General features: G+C 40.0%; 1 protein-coding gene across 3 annotated transcripts in view; it reads right to left on the bottom strand.

Annotated features, from left to right (window-relative positions):
- Window positions 1-24727, bottom strand: part of RIGI (RNA sensor RIG-I) — a 66309-nt gene that overhangs the window by 23766 nt on the left and 17816 nt on the right. For all 3 annotated transcript variants that reach the window (XM_002708040.6, XM_051844796.3, XM_070053198.2), the window contains 11 exons: window positions 20436-20617; window positions 17917-18064; window positions 16801-16923; window positions 15228-15335; window positions 14723-14876; window positions 13915-14173; window positions 10760-10922; window positions 8678-8782; window positions 5136-5293; window positions 4049-4184; window positions 1030-1178 (listed from right to left, as the gene is read on the bottom strand). In XM_002708040.6, the coding sequence (XP_002708086.1) occupies window positions 1030-1178; window positions 4049-4184; window positions 5136-5293; window positions 8678-8782; window positions 10760-10922; window positions 13915-14173; window positions 14723-14876; window positions 15228-15335; window positions 16801-16923; window positions 17917-18064; window positions 20436-20617 (1685 nt within the window). The remainder of the gene's footprint in view (window positions 1-1029; window positions 1179-4048; window positions 4185-5135; window positions 5294-8677; window positions 8783-10759; window positions 10923-13914; window positions 14174-14722; window positions 14877-15227; window positions 15336-16800; window positions 16924-17916; window positions 18065-20435; window positions 20618-24727) is intronic.

Below are 24727 nucleotides of genomic sequence, written 5' to 3' on the forward strand. Positions count from 1 at the left end.
CAGTGCTAAACAAAATCCCAGCAAACTTTTTCATATACGTAGATGAGTGGATTCTAAAATGTGTATGGAAAAGTAATGAAATGTAACTAAAATAAAAAGCTGGAAGAGTCATGCCACTCTATTTCAAGACTCACCATAAAGCTATGGTTATCAATACAGAGTGGGATGGGCAAAAGGATAAATGTATAGATAAATGGAAGAGTCCGGAAACAGATCCATGCAAATACACTAGTGTGATTTTTCTAATGTTACAAAAGCATTGCAATGAAGCAGACAGTCTTCTCAACACACAGTGCTGGCAAATTATATGTCTAAATGCACAAAGGAAAAAATGCATCTCAACACATACCTCACTCTTGATACAAAAATTCATTCAAAGTAGATTATAGACCTAAATTAAAATGTAAAACTATAAAACTTCTATCAGGATCCCAGGTAAACAGTGTTCTTAACTATGCTACCACAGGCAAAATCAAGAAAAACTGATACATTGGACTCTGTCAAAATTTAAAACTTTCAATCTGTTAAGATAATGAAAAGACAGCCCATGGGCCAAAAGATAATTGTAAATCACACTTCTGGCAGAGATTTCTCTTTCAGAATATAAGCAGAACTTTCAAAAATTCACCCACCAAATGATAACCCACTCACTTAACAATGGGTAATAAAGATCCAGACCCCTCACCAACGAAGACACCGATGAGCTAGTAAGAATGTGAAAGCAGCGCAGTCGCATCAGTCATTAATGAGATGCAAAGTAAAAGGCTGGTGACGTACATCACACACCCACGGAACGGTTAGAAATAAAAACCTTGAGAAACAGCACAAAGGAGGATGATGTGCTTGCTCTACAGGTGCGTAAACTAGGGTGACTAAGACGATGAAGTCCAGTGCAAGGACAAACAAATATAATCAGAACACAGTGAGGACCCAGAAACCAACCCACACATGCAGAGCAGTGAGAAAAACGCAATCTTTCCAACAAGCAGTACTGGGTCGATTTGTTCTCCAGAGGAAAACAAGACTTACGTCCACAAGGGCTCTGGTTTTCACGAACAGAATGGTTTTGGTCTCCGGATTGACGTGGTACTCCTCTTGTAAAATGAGGTACAGGTCTTTGAGTTTAGGATTCTCATTGCTGGGATCCATGGAAACTGTTTCTAGTTCCTGCACCTTTCCTGTAAATGAGGAACATTTTACAAATACTTGTGATTTCTAAAAATCTAGAATATGCTGTGACCTTTATAGTTCAATCAATCTCTCAATCTTTGACTACAATTTTCTAAGTTATAACTACCAACAGATACAACTTTCAGGAGAGTAAATGTCAATATCAAAACACAAAGTATATACATCCTTTAAATTTCAATAATTCTACATTTAGGAATTTGAGCCAAAAGTACATTTATAAAATTATGAGATATCTCCAAGGATGTCCATTGTAATATTGCTTAGAATATGAAAAACAAAAGAAAAATACTCCACAAATAGGAAAATAAGTCAATAGATTAAGGGTCATGAATTTAATATTAAAACAATTTGGCTTGCCAGCACCGTGGCTCACTAAGCTAATCCTCCACCTGTGGCACCGGCACACTGGGTTCTAGTCCCAGTTGGGGCGCTGGATTCTGTCCCAGTTGCTCCTTTTCCAGGCCAGCTCTCTGCTGTGGCCCGGGAAGGCAGTGGAGGATGGCCCAAGTTCTTTGGCCCTGCACCCACATGGGAGACCAGGAGGAAGCACCTGCCTCCTGGCTTCGGATCAGCGCAGTGCGCCAGCCATAGTGGCCATTTGGGGGGTGAACCAATGGAAGGAAGACCTTACTCTCTGTTTCTCTCTCTCACTGTCTAACTCTGCCTGTCAAAAAAAAAAAAAAAATTGGCTGTTACAATAGATTACAGACCTAATATATATGCTGATATAGAAAAGTCTCACATATCGTAAGCAAAAGTCAAAATATAAGACAATGTATTATGATTCCATCTTTGAAAACATTCTAGAGCCAGATCATACCAGAGTGGGAGATTGCATTATTAAATTTCCAAGAGTTATGTGAGCCAGTTTCAAACAGATTGATTTAAAACTTAATTATATAATTAATTACACCATATTATATAAAATATATAATTATATTAAATATAATTATATAAATTATATAAAAACAATATAAAATTTAATTAACTTATAATTCAGCAACTCACATTAAAAACGAATGTAATAACCCCCAACTCAGTACTTCCTTTTATTACTTTTCACTATTATCTATACTTTTGTGGTTATTTACCTCTATTGTTCTTGCATGGCAAAATTACACTGAACAATGTGTACTACTGATCATGTTTTTTATATCAGCTGAAGGACATAATAATGGTGGCTTAAAATTAACCAGAATGGAAGTTTTTATCCCATGGGAATCAAGAGAACACTAAAAATCAGTACTTGATTTTCTGTTTTGTTGACAGTCTAGACTTATGAAAGTGATGAGAATAATGCAGATAACTATTCCATTGCAAATAACATGAAAAGTGAGGAGATATTCTCCCAATGTTTGAAAACTGTTATCCAAGTTACTCATATCAACAAATGATGCTCCAAAATATATTCTTTTTATTTTCCTTTTACTTCTAACATTAATAAAAATACATACCAACCTCCATATCAGTACTATATTTGTCAACTGCAACCATAAAATGGCTATGGATACAAAAGTTCTGGAAAAAACCACCAGAAGCATTTTACAAGGGGTCTTCAAGAAGTTCATGGAAATGTCTATTCTGAGAAAATTGCATGGATTTTTTTTAAAGACTTAACTTATTTGAAAGGCAGAGTGACAGGGAGAGAAAGATCATCCATACTCTGGTTTACCCACTAAATGGCTACAACAGCCAGACCTGGGCCAGGCCAACAACAGGAGCCTCGAATTCCATCCAGGTCTCCCACGTGATTGGCAGGAGCCCAAGCACTTGGCCATCTTCTGTTGCTTTCTCAGCCACATTAGCAGTGAGCTGGATGGGAAGTGGAGCCACTGGGACTTGTACTGGTGCTCCTATGTGGAATGTTGGCATTGCAGGTAAAGTTAACCCACAGTGTCACAATGCCAGCCCCAACTGCATTTAAACTGGATTTAAAACATTTTTTGTTAATTTTTTATTTAAATTTAATTTTTTTCTTTAAATTTTTATATTTTATTTGAAGGGCAATGAGATCACTGGTCCATTGGTTCACTCCCCAAATACCCTCAGACAGCTTGGGGCAGGCCAGGTCAAGACCAGGAACTGGAAACTCAATCCATGTCTCCCATGGTTTGGCAGGGACCCAACTACTTGAGCCATCACTACAGCCTCCCAGGGTATGCAATAGTAGGAAGTTGGAATTGGTAGCAGAACCAGGACTCAAACAAACCCAGGCACTCTGATATGGTATGCAGGTATCCCAAGAGGCATCTTAAATGCTATACCAAATGCCTATACTTTTCAAAAAATTTCTCCATGAATTTTCTAAAGTATCTTTATATAAAAGTCACTTGGCTACATGAAATTTATAATAAAGAGCATTACATTTTTTATTATTTGTAAAGCATGTGTTATATATCCTCTATATCAATAAAATTTATAATTAACTTAAATACGTAGAGACGCACACATTATTTCCACTAATAGCTGACTGCATGTAAGTATAGTAAATGCTTCAGGATAAGCAAAAAAAAAAAAAAAAAAGTAATTACCTCTGTGAAAAGGAAATCAAGAGGAGGAGAAATAAGAACTTATTTTCATTTAGTATCTTTCCATATTTTTGGTAGTCTGAAGGAGTGGGATTATGGGTCATTTTGGTTTTCTTCATATAACAATATATAAATAATTTTATGTCATTAAAACATCTTTTAGTGTTTTATATGTCTTAATAAAATTCCTGAAAGTTTTTTCAGAAGAATGCTACTACTGATCAACTGCATGGGAAGCACCCTTCTTCCCAACAGGAAACGGTCAAAGTAACTGTCCACAGCAGCAGGTGGCAGCTCCAACAGCTGCTTCCTCTGAAAGCCCCACCCACCTTCAAATCTCCGGGTAAGATCTTGTTCAGTCTCATCAAATCCTGCTGCTCGGACATCTTTGAAGAAATTGTTTAAGTAATTCAGGGCATCTTTCATTTGTGCGTGCTCACTGATAATGAGGGCATCGTTGTACTTCTGTATGAAATGAAAACCGAGATTCAGTATGACTCAGGTAGTCCCAGGGTTCAGTTCAATTAGCTGTACTTCACACAGAGTTAATTTTTAGAAAGCTTCTCAAGTCTGTTCCAACTCAGGTTTGTTGTTGTTGAAGATGAATAGCCTCTATTGGTTCCATGATAAAACCTTTGAACCAAATACTGCTTCTAAAAATCTCAGCCAGAAATGTTGATTAATTACAATCACTTTGGATTTTAGAACTCTTTCTAGCAAGAAAGATACATGGAAACTCATGTCAAAGATTTAAAAACAGTAACAAAAACAAATCGATTTCCACATCTTGCCTTATAATTCAGACTCAACTAAATTCTTTATACATAGGATGCAATCACTAAATAGTAAACACTTTTCATAATGATGGCACTCACCATCTACAGCCAAGTTCAACTGAGCTCACTAAAATTCTACAAATGCCTGCTAATTGAATGCATTTTAAAATATTTTCAATGGCACAATAAGCAGAGGTTGTTACTGCTGTTTCCTAACTTTGGTTAACCAGAGACTCTGGACTTCTTTACCAAAGGAAAGGAACATACACTTCCAGAAATGGCAGCAGGACTCACTGCCTGAACTTTAAAAATGGCTGTCACTGGTCACACACCAAGAGTTATGTCTGTCAGCATCAAATTTTGCTAACCATGTTACTTATGGGAATATAGGAGGCACGGCATAGAATCTGAGCCCTTCTTCCAGTTCTGTTGTCTTTAGGGTTAAACGTCAGTAACAAATTAAGACGATATTAATAGGACAACTCCAGGAGTTTGCGTATAAGAACTTTCTGGAAAGGTTCCTAAGTGAGCTCTTAGAGACAAAATGAGAAGTTGACGTTTTCTCAGCTGCCACAGTGCAGATCCTCTGTTTCTGTGTCTAGCCTTTCAAAATAAAATATTTTGTAAAAAAGTAACATACCCGCAAATGGGAAGTGTACAAATATAGCGCTTTACAGATCCTGCTCTCTTCATCTTTGTCTGGCAGCTGAAACGTCCTGCACGCTTTATGGACTTCGACAATCCACTGTTCGTACTTCTGTGTTCCAAATTCCCTGTTCTGGATTTGAGATAAGTTTTCTGGGGGGGAAAAAATTTTTTTTCATCATGCTGTATGCTTAATCATTTAAGGTTTTAAACACACCTCATCCTCTTATTTCCTTTCCCAGCCTCTGTGAACAGGGATTTCTTCCTGATATAGTCTGATTTTTCAGTAGTGTATCTGTGTCTAGAAGATTATTTACTAAATGCTTACTATGTGCCAAAAGTCAGGTCCTGCCCTCACATTTTATTTAATGTTCACAACCTCATGAGGTAGATATTACATTTTACAAAGAAACTGAAGTTCAGAAAAGCTAAATAATTTACCCACGCAGAAGGAAGATAATAATTCAAACCCAGAGTGTCTGATGCCCAGTCTCTATTGGTTCTATGAGCAGACAAAACCAGAGCAATCCAGAGGAAAGATGACAGACATGAATGGAAAAAAAAAACAACAGAAACAAAAAAAAAAAAGAAGAAAATTTTGCTTTTAAAAAATGAAGAAGCGATGAGTACAAAAACAACTTTCAAGAGGGTCATCGCAAGACCTTTAAAACAGGAGGATCAGGATTCAACGAGGCCCATTACTGTGACCTTAGGCCTTCTGATCTCCAGCGAAGCACTCACAGGGCAGGCGCTACAAAGTCACTTGCCACAGACACAACTGTAGGTGAGCATCTCCTAAATATCAACAGGTGGATGAAAAAAATGAAAGAACTGCTGTGGCTTGGGCTCTGTGTCGGGTGCTCGGGCTAAGATAATGAAAATGCAGCTCTGGCCTCAAGTAGCTTAGTCTATGAGTTACGCTGTTCCTTAAGGAGAGCAAAGTACAATAAAATTCACGAGCAAGAGTTGTATTTATGGGTTAATAATAAGAAGAACCAAACAAGGTACCCAAACAAACAGCATTAACCTGATAGCCCTGGCTACAAATGAGGTAGCCAACTGTAAACTAAATGGACCAACAGTATTTATTGAACTTGGGTAGGTATGAAAATAACCTAAGCAATTTGGAAATGAGCAGTTGACAGGATTTGAACTGGCAAAATGGTAGAGGTAGGGTTCACCTGAGGTGAGAATAAGAAAGTAGAAGTGCATGTGACTCTATCGCTACCTCCCCATCAGACCCTGTGATCTTACTCCTAGATGACAGCCTTCTAACTCGTCTCCTCACCTCTCGCCTTCTTCCCTCAATCTATTCCCTGCACACAGCTAGAAGGAGTTTCCAAATCGCAGATGAGAAACTCTGATGCCCCACCACTTAAAACCCTTTAGTAGATTGCTCCAGCCGAAGACTTAGCTGGTGTTGTGGTTTGGATATGGTTTAAGGGTCATGCGTTGGAAGCTTGGTCCCAGTGTGGCAACGTTAAAACATGGTGGGATTAATGTCATTCTCATGGGACCTCAGTTCTGCAGGGAGAATTGTAAACGACCAAACCCCTCCCTGACGTTCATTCTCCGGTCTGGAGATGGCTCCTCCTCCTGCACATGCGCCCTTTGGGTGCCCTCTGCCAGGAGGCCTTCACAGAGCCAGCATCACGCCGCTTGGTCTTTCAGCCTCCAAAACTGTGAGCTCAATAAACGTCTCTTCTTTGTAAGTTACGCAGCCTCAGGTATTTCTTTACAGCAATGAAAAGCAGACTAATCCATCTGGCTCTGTGATCTGCCTCTGCCTTCTAATTGCCATCTCTAGCCTCTCTCCCTCCTGCACTTCACAAGGCTAACAGAAGTTCCTACACTCTTGCTGGTCTCCTGGCCTTTGCACATGCAGTGAAACACATCTTAACATCACTACCTGTCTCCCTCCAGCTGCTTTATAATTGTTGTTGTTATTATCATCATCTAATCTGGGCTTCACCATTAGACTGGAAATCCCACAAGGACAGGAGTTGTGTCTCAAATCCATGCCGTATTCCCATCACCTAGCATATTGCCTAGCACTGAATGAATGAACGGATATGCTCAAGGAATTGCTGTATCAAGTACTCCATGTAGAGAAGAAGAATTGGAAAGATAAGCAGAACCTGATTGTTCAGGCAGAACTCACACTGTCAAGTTAGAGGACTTAAAGATTATCCTGCAAGCAAAGAATTTTAAGCAGGGTATTTAGATAATAAAACTGGTATTTCAAGAAGACTAACCAGTTAATGGGGAAGACGAATGGAAGAGATGGAAAACCAGGCTATTGAAATAGGTCCTAACTTAAGCTTGGAAAGAAAAAAGAAAAAGCAAAGTAAGTATGAGGGAAGGAGAGACACTACAAATTCAACATCTTCAAAATTCTAAACTCCCCTTGTACTTGCCAAAGCTTCTCCCTGCTGTGGCAGTACAACCTACCAGCATGCACACAGGTGCCCAAACTAGAAGTGCAGGTGGAGGTTACCTCCCCCCTTCCCTCCCTCACTGCCCCTCAAATCCAGTTACCCATTCAATCTCAGCACTTGCAATGAAAGCACCTTGCACGTGCCTCCTACCCTTCTCCAACCCATCTGAACTGCCCATCCTCCCTTTCATGAGCTGCTTCCATTATCACATCACCAAACAGTTTAAAATCTTCAGCTGCTTTCCATTACTCTTAGTGCAAAATTCAAACCCAGGGTGGCACACCAGGGCCTTCCTATGCCCCCCCACTTCTCTTCTGGTTTCATTCCTTTTCACTCTACACACAGTAGGATTCCCAAACAATGCTTGCCACTTCTGCAACTCCCAGCTTCACTCTCCTTTTTGCTTTCTCTCCTTTCAATCTCACTTGACCTTTCAAGGTTTGTTTCACAAGCATCAGCTCCCCCAGAAAGTTTTTTGTACAACTCAATCTAGGACAAAGTCCCTACACACTACCATAGTAGGCAGCGTGTGGGTGCCCTGCCAAATGGAAACTTTTTGCATCAGATTCCCGTTATGTCATTATGAGTTTCTTATGTGTAGGGACTAAGACTTTAACCTTCATATTTCCATTACCTAGCATGATAAATATTTAGTCAATGAAGAAATAAAAAGGGGAAGGAGAGAACTTGGTGACTGTACAAGGACATTTCAAAAGAATAAAGAATCAAAGATTGATTACCTCCCAGGTTGGAATCTGAACCAGTAGAGGAATGGTGGTTTCATTCATATAAATATAGATGTCAGCTAATTTGGAAAGCTAATTTGGAAGTTCTAGAAAATGATGACCTCATCTAAATACACACATCTAGATAAATTTACTTTGGATTTTAAGAGAAAAAAAAATAAGTGAGAATAAAGAAGGGCTTACAAGAACCCTGAATAACCTATAATCAGGAAAGTCAATCACTGATTATTGTTTTGACATTGCCTGAACCAAGAAGAATACAAAATTACATTAATGAACAATATATGGCTTTTCCAAGTGTTGAGGACACAGAATATGGGATTTATGTAACTGAGAATTGGAGTGGAACTCACCCAGTTCTTCAAAGACATCCTTTGCCAGACTTTCTGTCTCTCTCATCAGCTGAGATATGATGCGTTTAAATCCATTGGTAGTCCGTGATTCTACTCTCCTGGAAACTAGAGCCAAAGGAAAGTAAGTATATTTCGGGAAGGATGGGTTGTAGTTCAGAGTAGATCTCTCCAAACCTTTCTCTCCCACTGTTATTTCCTCCAAGACCCTGAGGCTCCCAGCTTACATTCAAGTGGTCTATATGGCAAACCAAATGCTAAAAACTTCAAAATCAATCCCCACTGCTTACTGCACCGATTCTGACATCTTTTTCACAGTCTAGGGTGTCTGTTTCTTTAAGATTTATTTATTTGAAAGGCACAGTTACAAAGAGAGGAGGGAGAGGGAGAGGGGGAGGGAGAGGGGGAGGGGAAGGGGGACGGGGAGGGGGAGGGGGAGGGGGAGAAACACACATCGATCTTCTATCTGCTTGTTCACTCCCCAGATGGTCAGTCCGAAGTCAGGGGCTTCTTCCAGATCTCCCACATGGGTAAGAGGGTCCAAGTACTTCTTGGGTCATCTTCCACTGCTTTCCCAGGGGCATCAGCAGGGAGCTGGATGGGAAGTGGGGCAGCGGGGACCCAAAGCGGCTAATCTTACTTCTCACTCTGGCTTTCCTGAGACCTTGTCTGTGCTTTAGTATTCCCCCTCCCCAAACAATCCTCAAGAGTGTTCACGATGATACCATCATCCATTTCTGTATACTTTCAGCAGAAACTTATTAACTGCCTATCACGTACCCTGTCACAGTGCCCGTTAAAAAGAGCACATTGTGTATTCTATAAAGGTCTGTTTTTAATGAAGAGAGAGATACATAACCACACCAGACTCAAGGTGTTATGGAACACTAGAAAAGAATGTCCAATTCTCTAGGGGAGACAGTGTTGCAGAGCATGGAAAGAGGAAAGGAGGCAGCCATATCTGTCATTTTTAGCGAGAGAAAGCACATGGTACGTCAGAGGAGTCCAGGGGAATTCAGTGCATTTGAACTTCTGGAATCGGGGAGGACCCGAAGCCCAGAGGGACAGATTACAGGGTAATTCATACGTGATACTAAAACACGTTTGGGCACTTTCTTGAAACTCCTTATAGGCAGTCGCCCAATACAACATAGCATGCTCCTGCCTCTTCCACATACATTTGTTCTGCCTTAGGTTCATATAAGCCACTTGTTACTCAGAGAGAAGGATGAGTCACACCTGCCTTCTGGACTCCCTTCTGCGCACAGGGTTGGGATAACAATGATGTCAGTAATATTCACTAGTCAATCTTTTTTTTTTTTTTTCAGACAGTTAGACAGTGGGAGAGAGACAGAAAGGTCTTCCTTTTTCCATTGGTTCACCCCTGAAATGGCTGCTACAGCTGGTGCGTTGCAGCTGGCATGCTGCGTCGATCGGAAACCAGGAGCCAGTTGCTTCTCCTGGTCTCCCGTGGGGTGCAGGGCCCAAGCACTTGGGCCATACTCCACTGCACTCCCGGGCCACAGCAGAGAGCTGGGCTGGAAGAGGAGCAACCGGGACAGAATCTGGTGCCCCAACCAGGACTAGAACCCGGGGTGCCAGTGCCATAGGTGGAGGATTAGCCTAATGAGCCACGGCACCGGCTAGTCAATCTTACTTTCAAACACCATATCCTGATCTTCTGGGACAAGACAGGATGAATTCAGAGACTGCTATTTCAATTACAACAATGGTGACTACACAGCATCTGCCTCAGATGTGGAGCACAGGGAAGGACTGGGCCAGTCCTTGATCATCTGTATGCTTAACTTTCCTCAGTACCTCTGTTACACTGATAGGACCTTATAAGCCCTTTATAGAACTTAAGCATAGGAACACTGGCTCCTTACAGGCCACTTCTGACACTGACCCGTTGCCTGAGAAGAGAGTTCAGTTAAGGAGAGATACTGAACATGGCACAATTTCCCAACTTTGGGTCAAATGTTTTCTGTTAAACAGAGAGAAAGTCAAAGTTCAGTCTTCCTCTAACTGGCTCAGGATCAGGGGTAGCAGAGAATGAAGGCCTTGTTACTGGATCTCACTTACTTTTCTGGGGCGTATAAACAATTTCTTGCAGTTCTTCCAGATTCTCTTTGACCGTTGCTATTACTGATGCATCAAGAGAAGCACAGAGTTTGCAGATATATTCCACGGCTTCATCTGTGTTTTTGGCATCCCCAACACCAACAGAGGCAGTCATCCCAACGACCTATAAGAAACATTCCAAGGTATTCAATGTCTGAGAAATAGTGCTGTGTCCACAGCCTCTTGAGGAATTCTGTCCTGCTGGGATTAGGGTTTCTGTTTTGCTTTCTTTTTCACTAACTTCAGATAGAAGCATACTGTTGTTTTTCCCTGACTTTCTCAGTGATATTGCAAATGGAAAATCAAAGTACTAAGTACAAGAGTCACAATTCATCAGCTAAACACAAATTAGCAGAGAAGCGGAGAGAGAAAGCCCATCCAGAACAGGGCTGCTTAGTTCTCAACTCTTGCATCCTTCACAACATGGAGAACACCGCGCTGAAAAAGAAAGAAGAGCAGACACATTTCCCGTGTGTCTCAGCCGTGTCACAACCTCAGCCATATTATGCTGTGTGTCGGACAAATATCTTCATCTCTCCATAAAGCTGGGAAACAATCACTGTTTAAAATGGCAGGTGCCTGGACTTGGGATGATAGCATTTGTAAAGATTTAGCATAATGGCCACCTAATAAATATTCATTTCTTTCACCAATAACTACTCAGTAATCGTTGAATAATTGACCCACCAGCAAGTAATCTAGTTTACACCAATTTTATTCCAGAAGAAAAGACTAATACACATGATTGCCTTTTTTTTTTTTTTTTGGATCTGCAGGTATCTTACAGAATTTCTTCTAACCTATGCTTCCTAAATTGATGCTTATTGGAGCTGCAGAACTGTACACAAATGTGTAGATTGATATGCCATAAATTCATGATTTCCAACTTCACCTGGGCCCTCAATATGACCAACAAATCTTCAATGTATTCGTCTCGGTTCTTCCTCTCCACCCTTCCCAAGCTTCCCACCCCTTTCCAATATTGAGAATTTTCAGCAATTCATCTACATCTCCCATGTTCAAGAAAAGGGAGGATTTACACACCAGAGATTCCCCATCCCTTCCTGCGCCCATCAAAGAGCACCTATCTTAATTGACTCTTCTTGCCTCTTCTTCCCTGAGGATGCTAAAGATGGTGCTCCTCCCCAAGTCTAATTACACTCATCTACTTGCCTGCATCTCCTATACCATCTGGTGTCTCCAGGCATGTTGCTCTATCAGTCATTCCCTTCTCCCATTCAGCCTTGCTACTCCCTACCTCACAATCTACCCTCTAGTAATCCTGAAGAGTTTCAAGACTGCAGAGCACACCACACTCTTTGGTACTTCTGTGCCTCTAGACAAGCAGCAGCCTCTTACTGCAAACCATCCAGCTATCCACCTGGAAAACTCATGTTAACTTTGGCCCAAGCTAACTTCTGTTAGATGTTGCCTTACTTTCATTGCACACATAGGCGTGCTTTCACTTAGGTTCTGACCATGCTCTTGTCCTGCCTCTACAGCAGGCCTATGATATAATTCATCCTTGCCCAGCTCCCTATGAAATTCACGCTGTCTGAGGGCAAAGCTATGTCTTTTTATACTAGTATCCCCAGTGCCTGGCACAGTGCAAGGCACATGGAGGTATACAATATACATGATCAGTCCTCTGTACCCACAGGTTCTGTATCTATGGATTCAACCAACCACAACTTGAAAATGTTAAAAACAAAGCTGTACATGTACTGAACATGTACAAACCTTCCCCTTGTCATTACTCCCTAAACAATACAGTACAGCAACTACTAGTATAACCTTTGCATTCTGGGACCAGCACTGTGGATCACTTGGCTAATCCTTCACCTGCAGTGCAGGAATCACATATGGGCCCTGGGTTCTAGTCCCGGTTGCTCCTCTTCCAGTCTAGTTCTCTGCTGTGGCCCGGGAGGGCAGTGGAGGATGACCCAAGTGCTTGGGCCCTGTACCCGCATGGGAGACCAGGAAGAAGCACCTGGCTCCTGGCTTCAGATCGGCGCAGCGCGCCAGCTATAGCGGCCATTTTGGGGAGGTGAACCAATGGAAGGAAAACCTTTCTCTCTGTCTCTCCCTCTCACTGTAACTCTACTTGTGGAATAAATAAAATAAAAAAAAAAATCTTTAAAAAAATAACATTTGCATTGTGTAATCAGTAGTCCAGAAATTATTTAAAGTAAATGGGAGGATGTACATGGATTATATGCCTGCCACACTGTACCTGGGAAGTGACAGAAACCCCTATTAACCAAGCACAATGTGGATGAGTATTACCATTTTGTAAAGGTGTCTTGAGCATGTATAGATTTTATACCTGTGTAGAGGGTCCTGGAACCATCTTCCTTGGATAGTGAGGTCCCACTATATATATATATATATATATATATATATATATATATATATATATATTTTTTTTTTTTAAAGATTTATTTATTTTAAAGGTAGAGCTAGAGAGGGGCAGAGAGAGAGAGATAGAGAGAGAGAGAGGAGGAGGGAGAGAGGAGGAGGGAGAGAGGAGGAGGGAGAGAGAAAGAGGGAGAGAGAAAGAGGGATAGAGAAGGAGGGAGAGAGGGAGGGAGAGAGGGAGGGAGAAGGAGGGAGAGAGGGAGGGAGAGAGGGAGGGAGAGATGGAGGGAGAGAGGGAGGGAGGGAAAGAGAGGGGTAGAGGAGACAGGGAGAGAGAGAGGTCTTCCATTCACTGGATCACTCCCCAAATGGCTGCAACATCAGAGCTGGGCCAATCCAAAGCCAGGAGCTTCTTCTAGGTCTCCCACATGAGTACAGGGGACCAAGCTCTTGGGCCATGTTCTACTTCTTTCCCAGGCCATAAGCAGAGAGCTGGATCAGAAGCGGAGCAGCCGGGTCTCGAACCAGCACCCATATGGGATGCCTGCACTGCAGGTGGCGACTTTACCCACTACACCACAGTGCCGGCCCCCCAGCTAATATCTTAACTGAATAAATGAATGGACCAAAATTGATCAATGAGTTGTATAATGACTTAGGACCTGAGAAGGACATCCTCACTGTGGTGACAGGTGTAAGTAAATGGAATTCAGGGAGATTATACCTCTCCCAAGGAGTTCTCCTGACTGTGGACATACCTGAGGCAGTGGGTCAGAAGATCCTCCAAGTTTCTGATCCAGATAATAGAACATGATCTTATTGTATGGGTGTTGTTTACAAGTATTGTGACATTCATCAAATATCATCAAAGTGAAGACAGAGAGTGATGGAATAGTTCCGTCTTTAAGATTGTTCACAAGGATCTGTGGCGTTAAAACAATGATGTCATTGTTCTCCACGATTTGTTGCACGGGGACATTCTCAACTGTTGCTCCAGCAATGCCTGCCACACTGTACCTGGGAAGTGACAGAAACCCCTATTAACCAAGCATAATGTGGATGAGAAGCCACAACTGACGATCTTAAATCCAAAAGGAATATATTTAGAGACAAGTCCTTAGCACATAGCCTGACACGGTAAATAATCAATAAATGCAAGGTAGTTAACATAGTATATATTCATTCTTTCAAGTAACTAAAAGCAGAGAGAGTAGATCAAAGACTATTACCAAATAAATTATAAAATCATTAAAGAAGATAAATGTGATATTTAAATGTCAAATTTAGGATAGGTACTCAGTCTAGCAGTTAAGGTACCCTCATCCCTATTAAAGCGAGTTCATTATCTGTTAAATCGTTTACTCAAACCATAAAAACTAGGAGGCTTTAGAATTTCTAGTATGTATAACAAGAAAAGACTCAATTACATGCAGGAATTAACATCTAGTTTATATAAAAGCTGAATATTATAAAACAATGTAAGCATGGCTTTTAAAAAACAAAACAGAAAACAATTCATTGCATGAAGCTAGAGAAACATGACATTGGACTGATTGTTGTACCTACCCAAGTCTTTCAAAATACTCTGAGAACACAGATTTCTGCTGTTCATACACAGGGACGTGATTAGCAAAAAACACCACCTTCCCTTTTTGTCCTTGTGGAAATGTTTTAAGATGATGTTCACATATAAGAAGTGAAACAAAGGTTTTTCCACAACCTTTTAACATACAAGGAAAAGGAAAACATGTAACTAATATTATACTAGAGAATTCTGCATTTTTGGCTCCTCTAACATCATTGAACTGACTAGAAATTATGACCAGAAAAAGAAACATTAAGCTACTTCGCAGGTAACATGCACTCAAAACAGTCAGGACAAAAACTAAAAGAGGGCATTTCTTCCCTTTCGTTGAGACTGTCTAAATAGGATAGTTTTGTCAAAAGACAAATGGAACAGGAACAATCTGAAAATTGCCCATTATGTCACAGTATTCAACAAAAAAAAAAAAAGAAAAAAAGAAAAAAGCAACAGAGAAACAAACTATGTAAGTAATAGCAATTGGCTTACCAGTAGGAGCACATATTATTGTGTTTTTTCCCTTCATAGCAGGCAGAGCAAGCTCTAGCTGGTAATTTCTTGGTTTCAGTTGGCTGCATAATTTAGCGCGAGATACTTCTATAATACAAAAGGAACAAAATTTCCAGTTACCTCTCTGAGGAATCACAGCAATAGCTAAAATCCAGTAGACATGATTCTGACTGTAGAAAGAAGGGTTCGTTAGAGAAAGTTTAGAATCTTGTCTCTTTGTAACCAATTCAGCTTCTCTAACCAAGGACTTAATCTCAAAAACATGTTAGTATATAACATATTAAGAACTAGAAAAAAATACTGGAAATACCTAGCAAGTCCACCCATTTTTAAGAAAGGGAAAACTTCTTAAAAGGTAAAGTGAGGTAACCTCACTTACAAGACATATAAGGATCTTTACATGTCAGGGATATTTAAAGCAACTTATAGTCATTGATTTTATTCTGCAATGATTCTCCTCCCCCAAAACTTGCATTACTCACTTGCAGAAGTAATCTGTCAATTTTCTTTAAGAGTTATCCTAAAATCACATTTTCCCCAAAGAGTATTCTTCATTCAGCATAATTTCCTACTTGATATCCTTTTATAAATAAATTTTATATGGTATGTTATGCAAATCCCTAGTTCCCTAATGAAACAGTCATGAAAATATGCTTCCAGACACATCGGGGGCCTTAGCGGACCACAATGACGTCACACAAGAGCCTCAGTGTGAATGGGAAATGGAGTTCTTTGGAGAACATAACCCTTTGGCAAACAACACGGGCTGCATCTCAGCCCTCACTCAACCTCTAAGCCAAGCACATGTGTGCAACACACCAACCTCACACACTTGAATGGCAGCCCTGGGATATTAATAAAGGAAATTAAGTGAGTGGCTCACAATCAGTAGAGGTATTTCTTTAGAGAGGAAAGCTGATTTTAAATTTCATAGACATTGGCCAGCGCTGCAGTTCAATAGGCTAATCCTCCACCTGCGGCGCTGGCACCGCAGGTTCTAGTCCCGGTCGTGGCGCCAGATTCTGTCCCGGTTGCCCCTCTTCCAGGCCAGCTCTCTGCTGTGGCTAGGGAGTGCAGTGGAGGACGGCCCAAGTCCTTGGGCCCTGCACCCGCATGGGAGACCAGGAGAAGCACCTGGCTCCTGATCAGCGCGATGCGCCGGCCATGGCGGCCATTGCAGGGTGAACCAATGGCAAAAGGAAGACCTTTCTCTCTGTCTCTCTCACTGTCCACTCTGCCTATCAAAAAAAATAAATAAATAAAAAGATAATAAATTTCATAGACACTCATTTTCTGGAGGGACACTGCATTTCTAATACAGACACACACATACTTTTAGTGATAAAAGATTTCTAAAGTCCACTTAGCAGCTATGGAAAGAGTGGCAATTCTAATTATAGAAAAATATCTCTTTTGACATAATTCTCTTGTCTTCCTTAGTTTTCTTTACAAACTTTTTTCATAAGGCTATGACTTTTGGCACTGCCAAGCAAGTCCCCACACAAAATGCCTGTAGAGCACCATCACGAAAAAGCACAAATAATAGCAGTACCTGCAGGTGTACATGAATTCTGACTGAGATTCTCCAACTGTGGATCTTCCTGGTAGACAATATGTATGCTGGAAGTTCCCATGTCGTCCTCCTCAAGATCTTCAGCTTCAACATCTTTGGCATCTTTGTGAGATCAAAAAACATTCCAGAACCTTAACATAATCTGAATATAGTTCTGATGGTGAAACTGTCACAAAAGAAGTTATAGCACTAATGCTAAACTTTCACTAATATTTCTAACAAACACTCCCCTTCACTTCTTAAAAGAATCATTTTATCTCAGTTTGGAGTCTGAACTTCAAAGTCATTTAGGACTTTATTATTTAAGGTATGGAGTCGGGATCAGCAACTTTGGGAATTTGTTAGAAATGGAACCTTGAGATCCCGTGGAATCAGAATATGAATTTTAACAATACTCAAAAGAGTCCTACACACACTATGTCTACATGAGAAAAGCAGCGTGATTTAGCAGACACCTGACCCTGGACCCAAGAATCAGACATGTATTTTAGACACTTTTGGAAACAACCTATAATCTAAAGAAGCCTAAGCAACGCTAAGATGAACATGTGGATGATGCCAAAGCCATCCTTTAAAACAAAGCTTGGACATGTTGGCTTCAAAAAGTCAAATGACAGCCCAAATCATCACAAATTTTCTCCTTTTATTCCCGCTCTGGTTCAGTTTTAGGTGGTGCCCAACAAGAGAACTGGGCAATGACTCTACTTTGGAAAGGGGGTAAGCCTTAGAGAACTGGAACCTGTAATTCTAGAATTCTCAAGCTATATCTCAGATCATCTAAACCAGGATGAGAGCTCAGACTTGGCCTTCCCCAAATTTTTTTGGGCAAGATGGGTAAATGTAGGATGAGGGCATCTTTTCCTGATACAGTTTTAGAGGTTATATACAACCAAACGAATTCTGCATGCAAGTAGCTACCTTCCTCCTAGAACTCGACTTTATGCTGGTCTCTCAGTAGCGACACAGCCCTGGGTATCTGAAGGGGAGTCTGCCTTTGCTGGCAAGCGAACACAGGCAGGAACAAGGGAAGCGCTAAGTACAACCAGGAGGAGCACACTGCTCTCCATTGGAGAGCTCTTCCTTGGAATAACCTACCTTCCTCTACCATCCAAAGTTCACTGAATGAGTTGTTATCATTATCCAAAGCAAGTTTTAAAGTTTTGGGCCAGTTTTCCTTGTCTGATCTGAGAAGGCATTCAGCCATTTTCTCTGCACCTGCCATTATCCCCTTATTGGAGCAAACCTAAACAAAGGAAAAGCAGTGTATTTGTCAATTATTTCAAAAGTTTTCCTTGTATGAGTTTTCAATGAGAAAATGTCAATTTCAAGTGCTATATGATTTTAAATCACCATACATTATAGTTCATAACCATTTTTCTCCCATCCAACAGTCTTTTAAAACTCTTTCCTTCATCCTTATCCTTTTAAAAATTATTTATTTATTTCAAAGGCAAAGATACAGAAAAAGAGAAGAGGAGAGAGAGAGATCTCCCATCTACTGGTTCACTCTCCAAATAGCAACAATAGTCAGGGCTGGGCCAGGAGTCAGTAACATCTTCCAGGTCTCCCATATGGGTGGCAGGAGCCCAAAGACTTGGGCCAGCCTCTGCTGCTTTCCCAGGTGCACATGGAGGGAGCTGGATTGGAAGTGGAGCAGCTGGGACTCAAACCAGTGCCCATATGGTGACAATTGAACTTTCCATGACACAGTGCAGGCCCTATCCTTGTCCTTTACACATCGGTGTCACTATGTCAAGAGAAGCTTTCGCATCTCCCCTGAGTTCTTATACCTATCATTATAAGTAAGACTAGGAAAATATTCCATTTGCAAGTCATTCACACTTTCAGGATATTGGCACAGAGTGAAACGTGGAACAACGTAACATAATATTAATATGTGACTTTTCAGGATAGAGGGATTTATGTGGCTTCACTATTCATAAGAAGTAAAATGTATTGTGGACTTATTATCATATGCCAAGCATGTATAAGCACTTTACATATATTATCTTATTTAACCCTTATAAAATGTTATATTAAGGTACTGTTATTATTCTCGTTTTATGCATGACAAAACAGATGCTTAGAGAAGCTAAGTAACTTATTCAGTATCACACACTAGGAAATGGTTGAGCCAAGATTCTAACAAAATTTATCTATGTTGGAGTACTATACAGCAGTAAAAAAATGAAATCCTGTTATTCGCAACAAAATGGATGGAACTAGAAAACATTATGATAAGCCAGTCCCCAAAAGACAAATACCATATGTTCTCCTTGATCCATGGTAACTAACAGAGTACCTAAAAAGTAATCTACAGAAGTGAAATTGAGACCTTGAGATGCAATGACTGAACAGCCTTTGTCCCAGCTGTTGAGGAACAGTTTTTTTTTTTTTTTTCCCATACTGTTTACTGAATTCTTTACTTAGTGTACAGTTAATCTTATGTGTATAAAGTTAATTGAAAACAGATCTTGGGGCCAGCAACGTGGTTCACTTGGTTAATCCTCTGCCTGTGGCACTGGCATCCCATATGGACGCCAGGTGCTAGTCCCAGCTGTTCCTCTTCCAGTCCAGCTCTCTGCTGTGACCCAGGAGGGCACTGGAGGATGGCCCAAGTGCCTGAGCCCTGCACCCGCATGGGAGACCAGGAAGAAGCACTTGGCTCCTGGCTTCGGAACGGCGGAGCGCCGCCATAGCAGCCATTTGGGGGATGAACCAATGGAAGAAAGACCTTCCTCTCTGTCTCTCTCTCTGTCTATAACTCTACCTGTCAAATAAAAAAAAAACAGATCTTAGTAAAAAATAAGAAAGGGAATAGGAGAGGGAGGAGGAAGAAAGCTTGTGAATGCAGGTGGGAGGGAGGATAGGGTAGGAAGAATCACTTTGTTTCCAAATTTGTATATATAAAATGCATCAAGTTTCTAAAGCTTAAATAAAAGGTTTCTAGGTACAAAAAATTTAATGCGTCTATAGCACAAATTCTTAACTGCTAGTCTACAATCTTTTTTTAAAAAATCATTTTTTTATTTATTTAAGAGGCAGAGCCACAGACAGAGGGAGAGACAGAGAGAAACGCCTGCCAAATGTTGGCTCACTTCCCAAATAGCCACAACAGCCAGAGCTGTGCTGATCCAAAGCCAGGAGCTTCTTCTGGGTCTCCCACGCAGGTGTAGAAGCCCAAGCACTTGGGCCACCTTCTACTGCTTTCCCAGGCTACAGCAGAGAGTTGGATCAGAAGAGGAGCAGCTGGGACTCAAACCAGCACCCATATGGGATACTGGTGCCGCAGGCAGCGGCTTTACCCACTACGCCACAGTGCTGGCCCCAGCTTTTCTCTTATTATTTTTCTTTGCTGAACTGGTCGACTGTATTTAAATTTGCATGAATTATTCAGAAAAAAGTAATTTTAAGTGAAAATAGAGCAAACTTGAAAAAATTGTTACATAAAAATCAGTTCACATTACAAGTACCTTCCTAGGTAACTATGCCTCTTATAGAAGGACTTATGTGTGTTTCAATTATCGTTTTCAGTTCTAAAACAGTAGAGACAACACAAGACATCCCCATGTTCCAACTACTTTCCCCTAAAGTTAGTATTTTATTTGACTTACCTGCATAATTTCTTCATATTCCTGACTAATTATACAGTCAGACATTTCAGGAAGGATACATGTTGGATCAATTCTGTCTTTAAATGCTGGTTGTAAACGTTTCAAAAGTGCTCTGTATTCCTCCAACTTTTCAATTTTTTGGAAATTCCAATTTGCAATGGCTTCATAAAGCCCAGAATAACCTGAAAAGGAGGAATAGCAAGTTTTATGGGCTAAATTTAATAAACAAAACACAATGAAATTATCAGAGCAATCATATTTGAATATATAGTGATAAAACTCAAAGAAAGGAAAGAATCAAACACTCTACTAGAGAAATTTAGGTCAACACAGAGGAAGATTAAAAGAGAAGGAGAAAAAAAGTCACTATAATAAAACTAAAAAAGTATCAAAATGGCAGTAGTAAGACCTTACCTATCAATAATTATCTTAAATATAGATGAATTTTAAACTCAATTAAAAGAGTGACCAAATGCATAAAACAAGATCCAACTATGTACTGCTTAAAGAAAACTCAGTTCATCTAAAAGGACACTCATAGAATGAAAATTAAAGACTAAGATATTCCATGCAAATGGAACACAAAAAAAGTAGCCATATTTATATCAGATAAAACAGAACTTAAATCAAAAGCAACAAAAGGAGACAAGAAGGCCATTATACAATAAGGGGTCTAATCCATCCAGGATAAAAATCAGATATATTTGCATCCCAATACAGATCTAATGGCAGAGATATTTTCTAATATAATAATGGTAGGGAACTTCAATATATTGAAGTATACAGATCACACAAACAAAAAAATCAAAGAAACAGCAGTTAATTTTACTACAGACCAATCTGACCAAACAGACATTTATAGAATATTCCATCCAGGGGCCAGCGCCATGGCTCACTTGGCTAATCCTCCGCCTGTGGCGCCAGCATCCCATATGGGCACCGGGTTCTAGTCCTGGTTGCTCGTTTTCCAGTCCAGCTCTCTGCTGTGGCCTGGGAAGGCAGTGAAGGATGGCCCAGGTGTTTGGGCCCCTGCACCCGAGTGGCAGACCAGGAAGAGGCACCTGGCTCCTGCCTTTGGATTGGCGCAGCGCCGGCTGTAGCAGCCATTTGGGGAGTGAACCAACGGAAGGAAGACCTTTGTCTCTGTCTCTCTCTCACTGTTTGTAACTCTACCTGTTAAAATAAATAAATAAAAATCTAAAAAAAAAAAAGAATATTCCATCCAATACCTGCAAAATACACTTTTCTTACCAGCACACACACAGTCTCCAGGGCAGATCATATACTAGGTCACAAAGCCAGTCTCAACACATTAGACAGAAATCCTATTGAGTATCTCTTCTGACCACAATGCAACAAAAATGGAAATCAGTAACAAATAAAATGTTGGAAAATACATAAATATGTGGAAATTAAACATCTTACTGAATAACCAATAAATCAAAGAAAAAAATCGAAAAAGAAATTTAAAACTTTCATGGCATGAATGAAAACAGGAACAGAAACATACCAAAAGTTATGAGGTATGGCAAAAGCAGTACACAGAGGAAAGTTTATGGTAATCAATGCCCACTTAAAAAAAATAAAAGCAGAATGATTTCAAACTTACTGCTGTACCTTAAGGAATTAGAAAAACAAAAATAAATAAAAAAATATAAGAACTAATAAAAATCAGAACAGAAGTAAATGAAATAGAGTTCCAAAAATAATGAAATGAAGAGCTGGGTCTTTAAAAAGATAAATAAAATGGACAAACCTTAGCTAAGGCTAACGAAAGGAGAAGAAACGACTAAAAATTAAAGATGAAAAGGGAGATGTTACAATTGACACCACAGGAATACAAAGGATTGTTATTAATTATTACAATTATACAGCAATACATTTTATAAACTGAAAGAAATGGACAAATACCTGGACACGTACACCTTTTCCAGATGGAACCACAAAGAAATAAACACCAAATAAGACCAACAATGAGTAAGGAGATTGAAACAGTAACTAACGATCTCCTACCAAGAAAATAAATAAAAAGCCCAGGTCCAGGTGACTTCACTGCTGGACTCTACCAAATATCTTAAAAAGGACTAATATCAATTTTTCTTAAATTACTCCAAAATGTAGAAGAGAGGAATTCTTCCAAACTAATTTTATAAGGTCAGTATTAGTTGATACCAAAACTAGACAAAAGTGAAGGAACAAAGGAATGAATGAAGGAAAGAAGCTACTGGCCAATATCCTTGATGAACATAGATGCAAAAATTCAACAAAATCTAGTAAACTGAATCCAACAGCATATTTAAAAGATTATTCATCAGGAGCAAATGGAATTCAACCCAAGTATGCAAAGATGGTTCAAACACATACAAAATCAACATGACACACTACACATCAACAGAACGAGGAACCAAACTCATGATCATCTCAATAGACGGAGAAAAGTATTTGACAAAATCTAACACCCCTTCCCGACAAAGACTCTAAACAAACTAAGTATGGAGGGAACACACCTCAACACAATAAAAGCCACATATAACAAGTCAACATCTAGCCTCGTGTTGAATGCGTAAAACGTAGAAGACCCTTTAAGATCTGGGACAAGAACACTATTTTCATTCAACACAGCACTGGAAGTCCTGTCCAGAACAATTAGGAAGGAAAAAGAAATAAAGGGCATACAAAGTGAAAAGGAAGAAATCATTGTCACTCTTGGGATTTTTCTGTAAGGACATGTCATCTCAAAGACCACCAAAAAATTATTAGACCTAAGAAATAAATTCATCAAAGTTGTATGACATAGACATACAAATCAATAGTGTTAACACCAATAGTGAATAAATAGTCTGACAAAGAAATAAAGAAAGCAATCTCATATCCAATAACTATCAAAAAAAATTTTTTTAAATCTTAGGAATAAACTTAAGATGAAAGAAAACTATAAAACATTGACGAAAGAAATTTAAGATGACACAAAGAAACAGAAATACATCCCATGTTTATCAACTGGAAGAATCAATATCATCAAAATATTCATAATATACAAAATGATTTATAGATTCAATGAGACGCCTGTCAAAAATATGACATTTTTGGTAGAATTAGAGAAAAAGAAACACTAATAAAATTTGGACGGGCCTGCGCCGCGGCTCACTAGGCTAATCCTCCGCCTTGTGGCACCGGCACACCGGGTTCTAGTCCCGGTCGGGGTGCCAGATTCTGTCCCGGTTGCCCCTCTTCCAGGCCAGCTCTCTGCTGTGGCCAGGGAGTGCAGTGGAGGATGGCCCAAGTGCTTGGGCCCTGCACCCCATGGGAGACCAGGAGAAGCAACTGACTCCTGCCTTCGGATCAGCGTGGTGCACCGGCCGCAGCGCGCAGGCCGCGGCAGCCATTGGAGGGTGAACCAACGGCAAAAGGAAGACCTTTCTCTCTGTCTCTCTCACTGTCCACTCTGCCTGTCAAAAACAAAAACAAAAAACAAACAAACAAACAAACAAAAAAAACACACATCCAGGGGCCCACACTGTGGCATAGCAGGTAAAACTCGCTGCCTGCAGTGCCAGCATCCCATATGGGTGCTGGTTCTAGTCCCAACTGCTCCTCTTCTGATCCAGCTCTCTGCTAGAGGATGGAAGACTCACTCACTCTCTGCCTCTGAGTCTGTGTAACTCTGCCTTTCAAATAAATCTTTATTAAAAAAATTACAAAGCTACAATAAAACAGTATATATTGACATAAAAACAGAAAAGTCTAGATACAAACCCATTCATCTACAGCAAACTAATCTTGACAAAAGCACTAAGAACACACATTGAAGAAAGGAGTCTTTTCAATAAATCATGTTTGCAAAATTGGATTACTACATGCAGAAGAATGAAACAAGCCCCTATCTCTTACCATGCACAAAACTCATCTTAAAATGGACCAAATACTTAGATCTAAGACAAACCTAAGAAAGTACTAGAGAAAAACATAGGAACATAGGGGAAACACTTTAGGACATTGGAATGGGCAAGGATTTTTTTCACCATATCCCTAAAGCATAAGAAACAAAAGCAAAAATAGACAAATAGGATTTCATCAAACTAAAGACCCCTGCACAGCAGAGGAGGCAAAAAAACAAAGGAGACAATCTACATAATTGAGGAAAATATTTACAAGTTTCACATCTGATAAGGGGTTAGTAACCAGAATAATTATGAAACTCAACTCAGTAGCAAAAAAATTATATCCAAATAAAAATATAGGTAGTAGATTTCAACAGATATTTCTCAAAGACAAGGGCTAACAGGTACATG

The sequence above is a fragment of the Oryctolagus cuniculus genome, chromosome 1 (assembly GCF_051225735.1).
Source record: "Oryctolagus cuniculus isolate XC-2025 breed Fujian yellow rabbit chromosome 1, ASM5122573v1, whole genome shotgun sequence".
Taxonomy (NCBI): Eukaryota; Metazoa; Chordata; class Mammalia; order Lagomorpha; family Leporidae; genus Oryctolagus; species Oryctolagus cuniculus.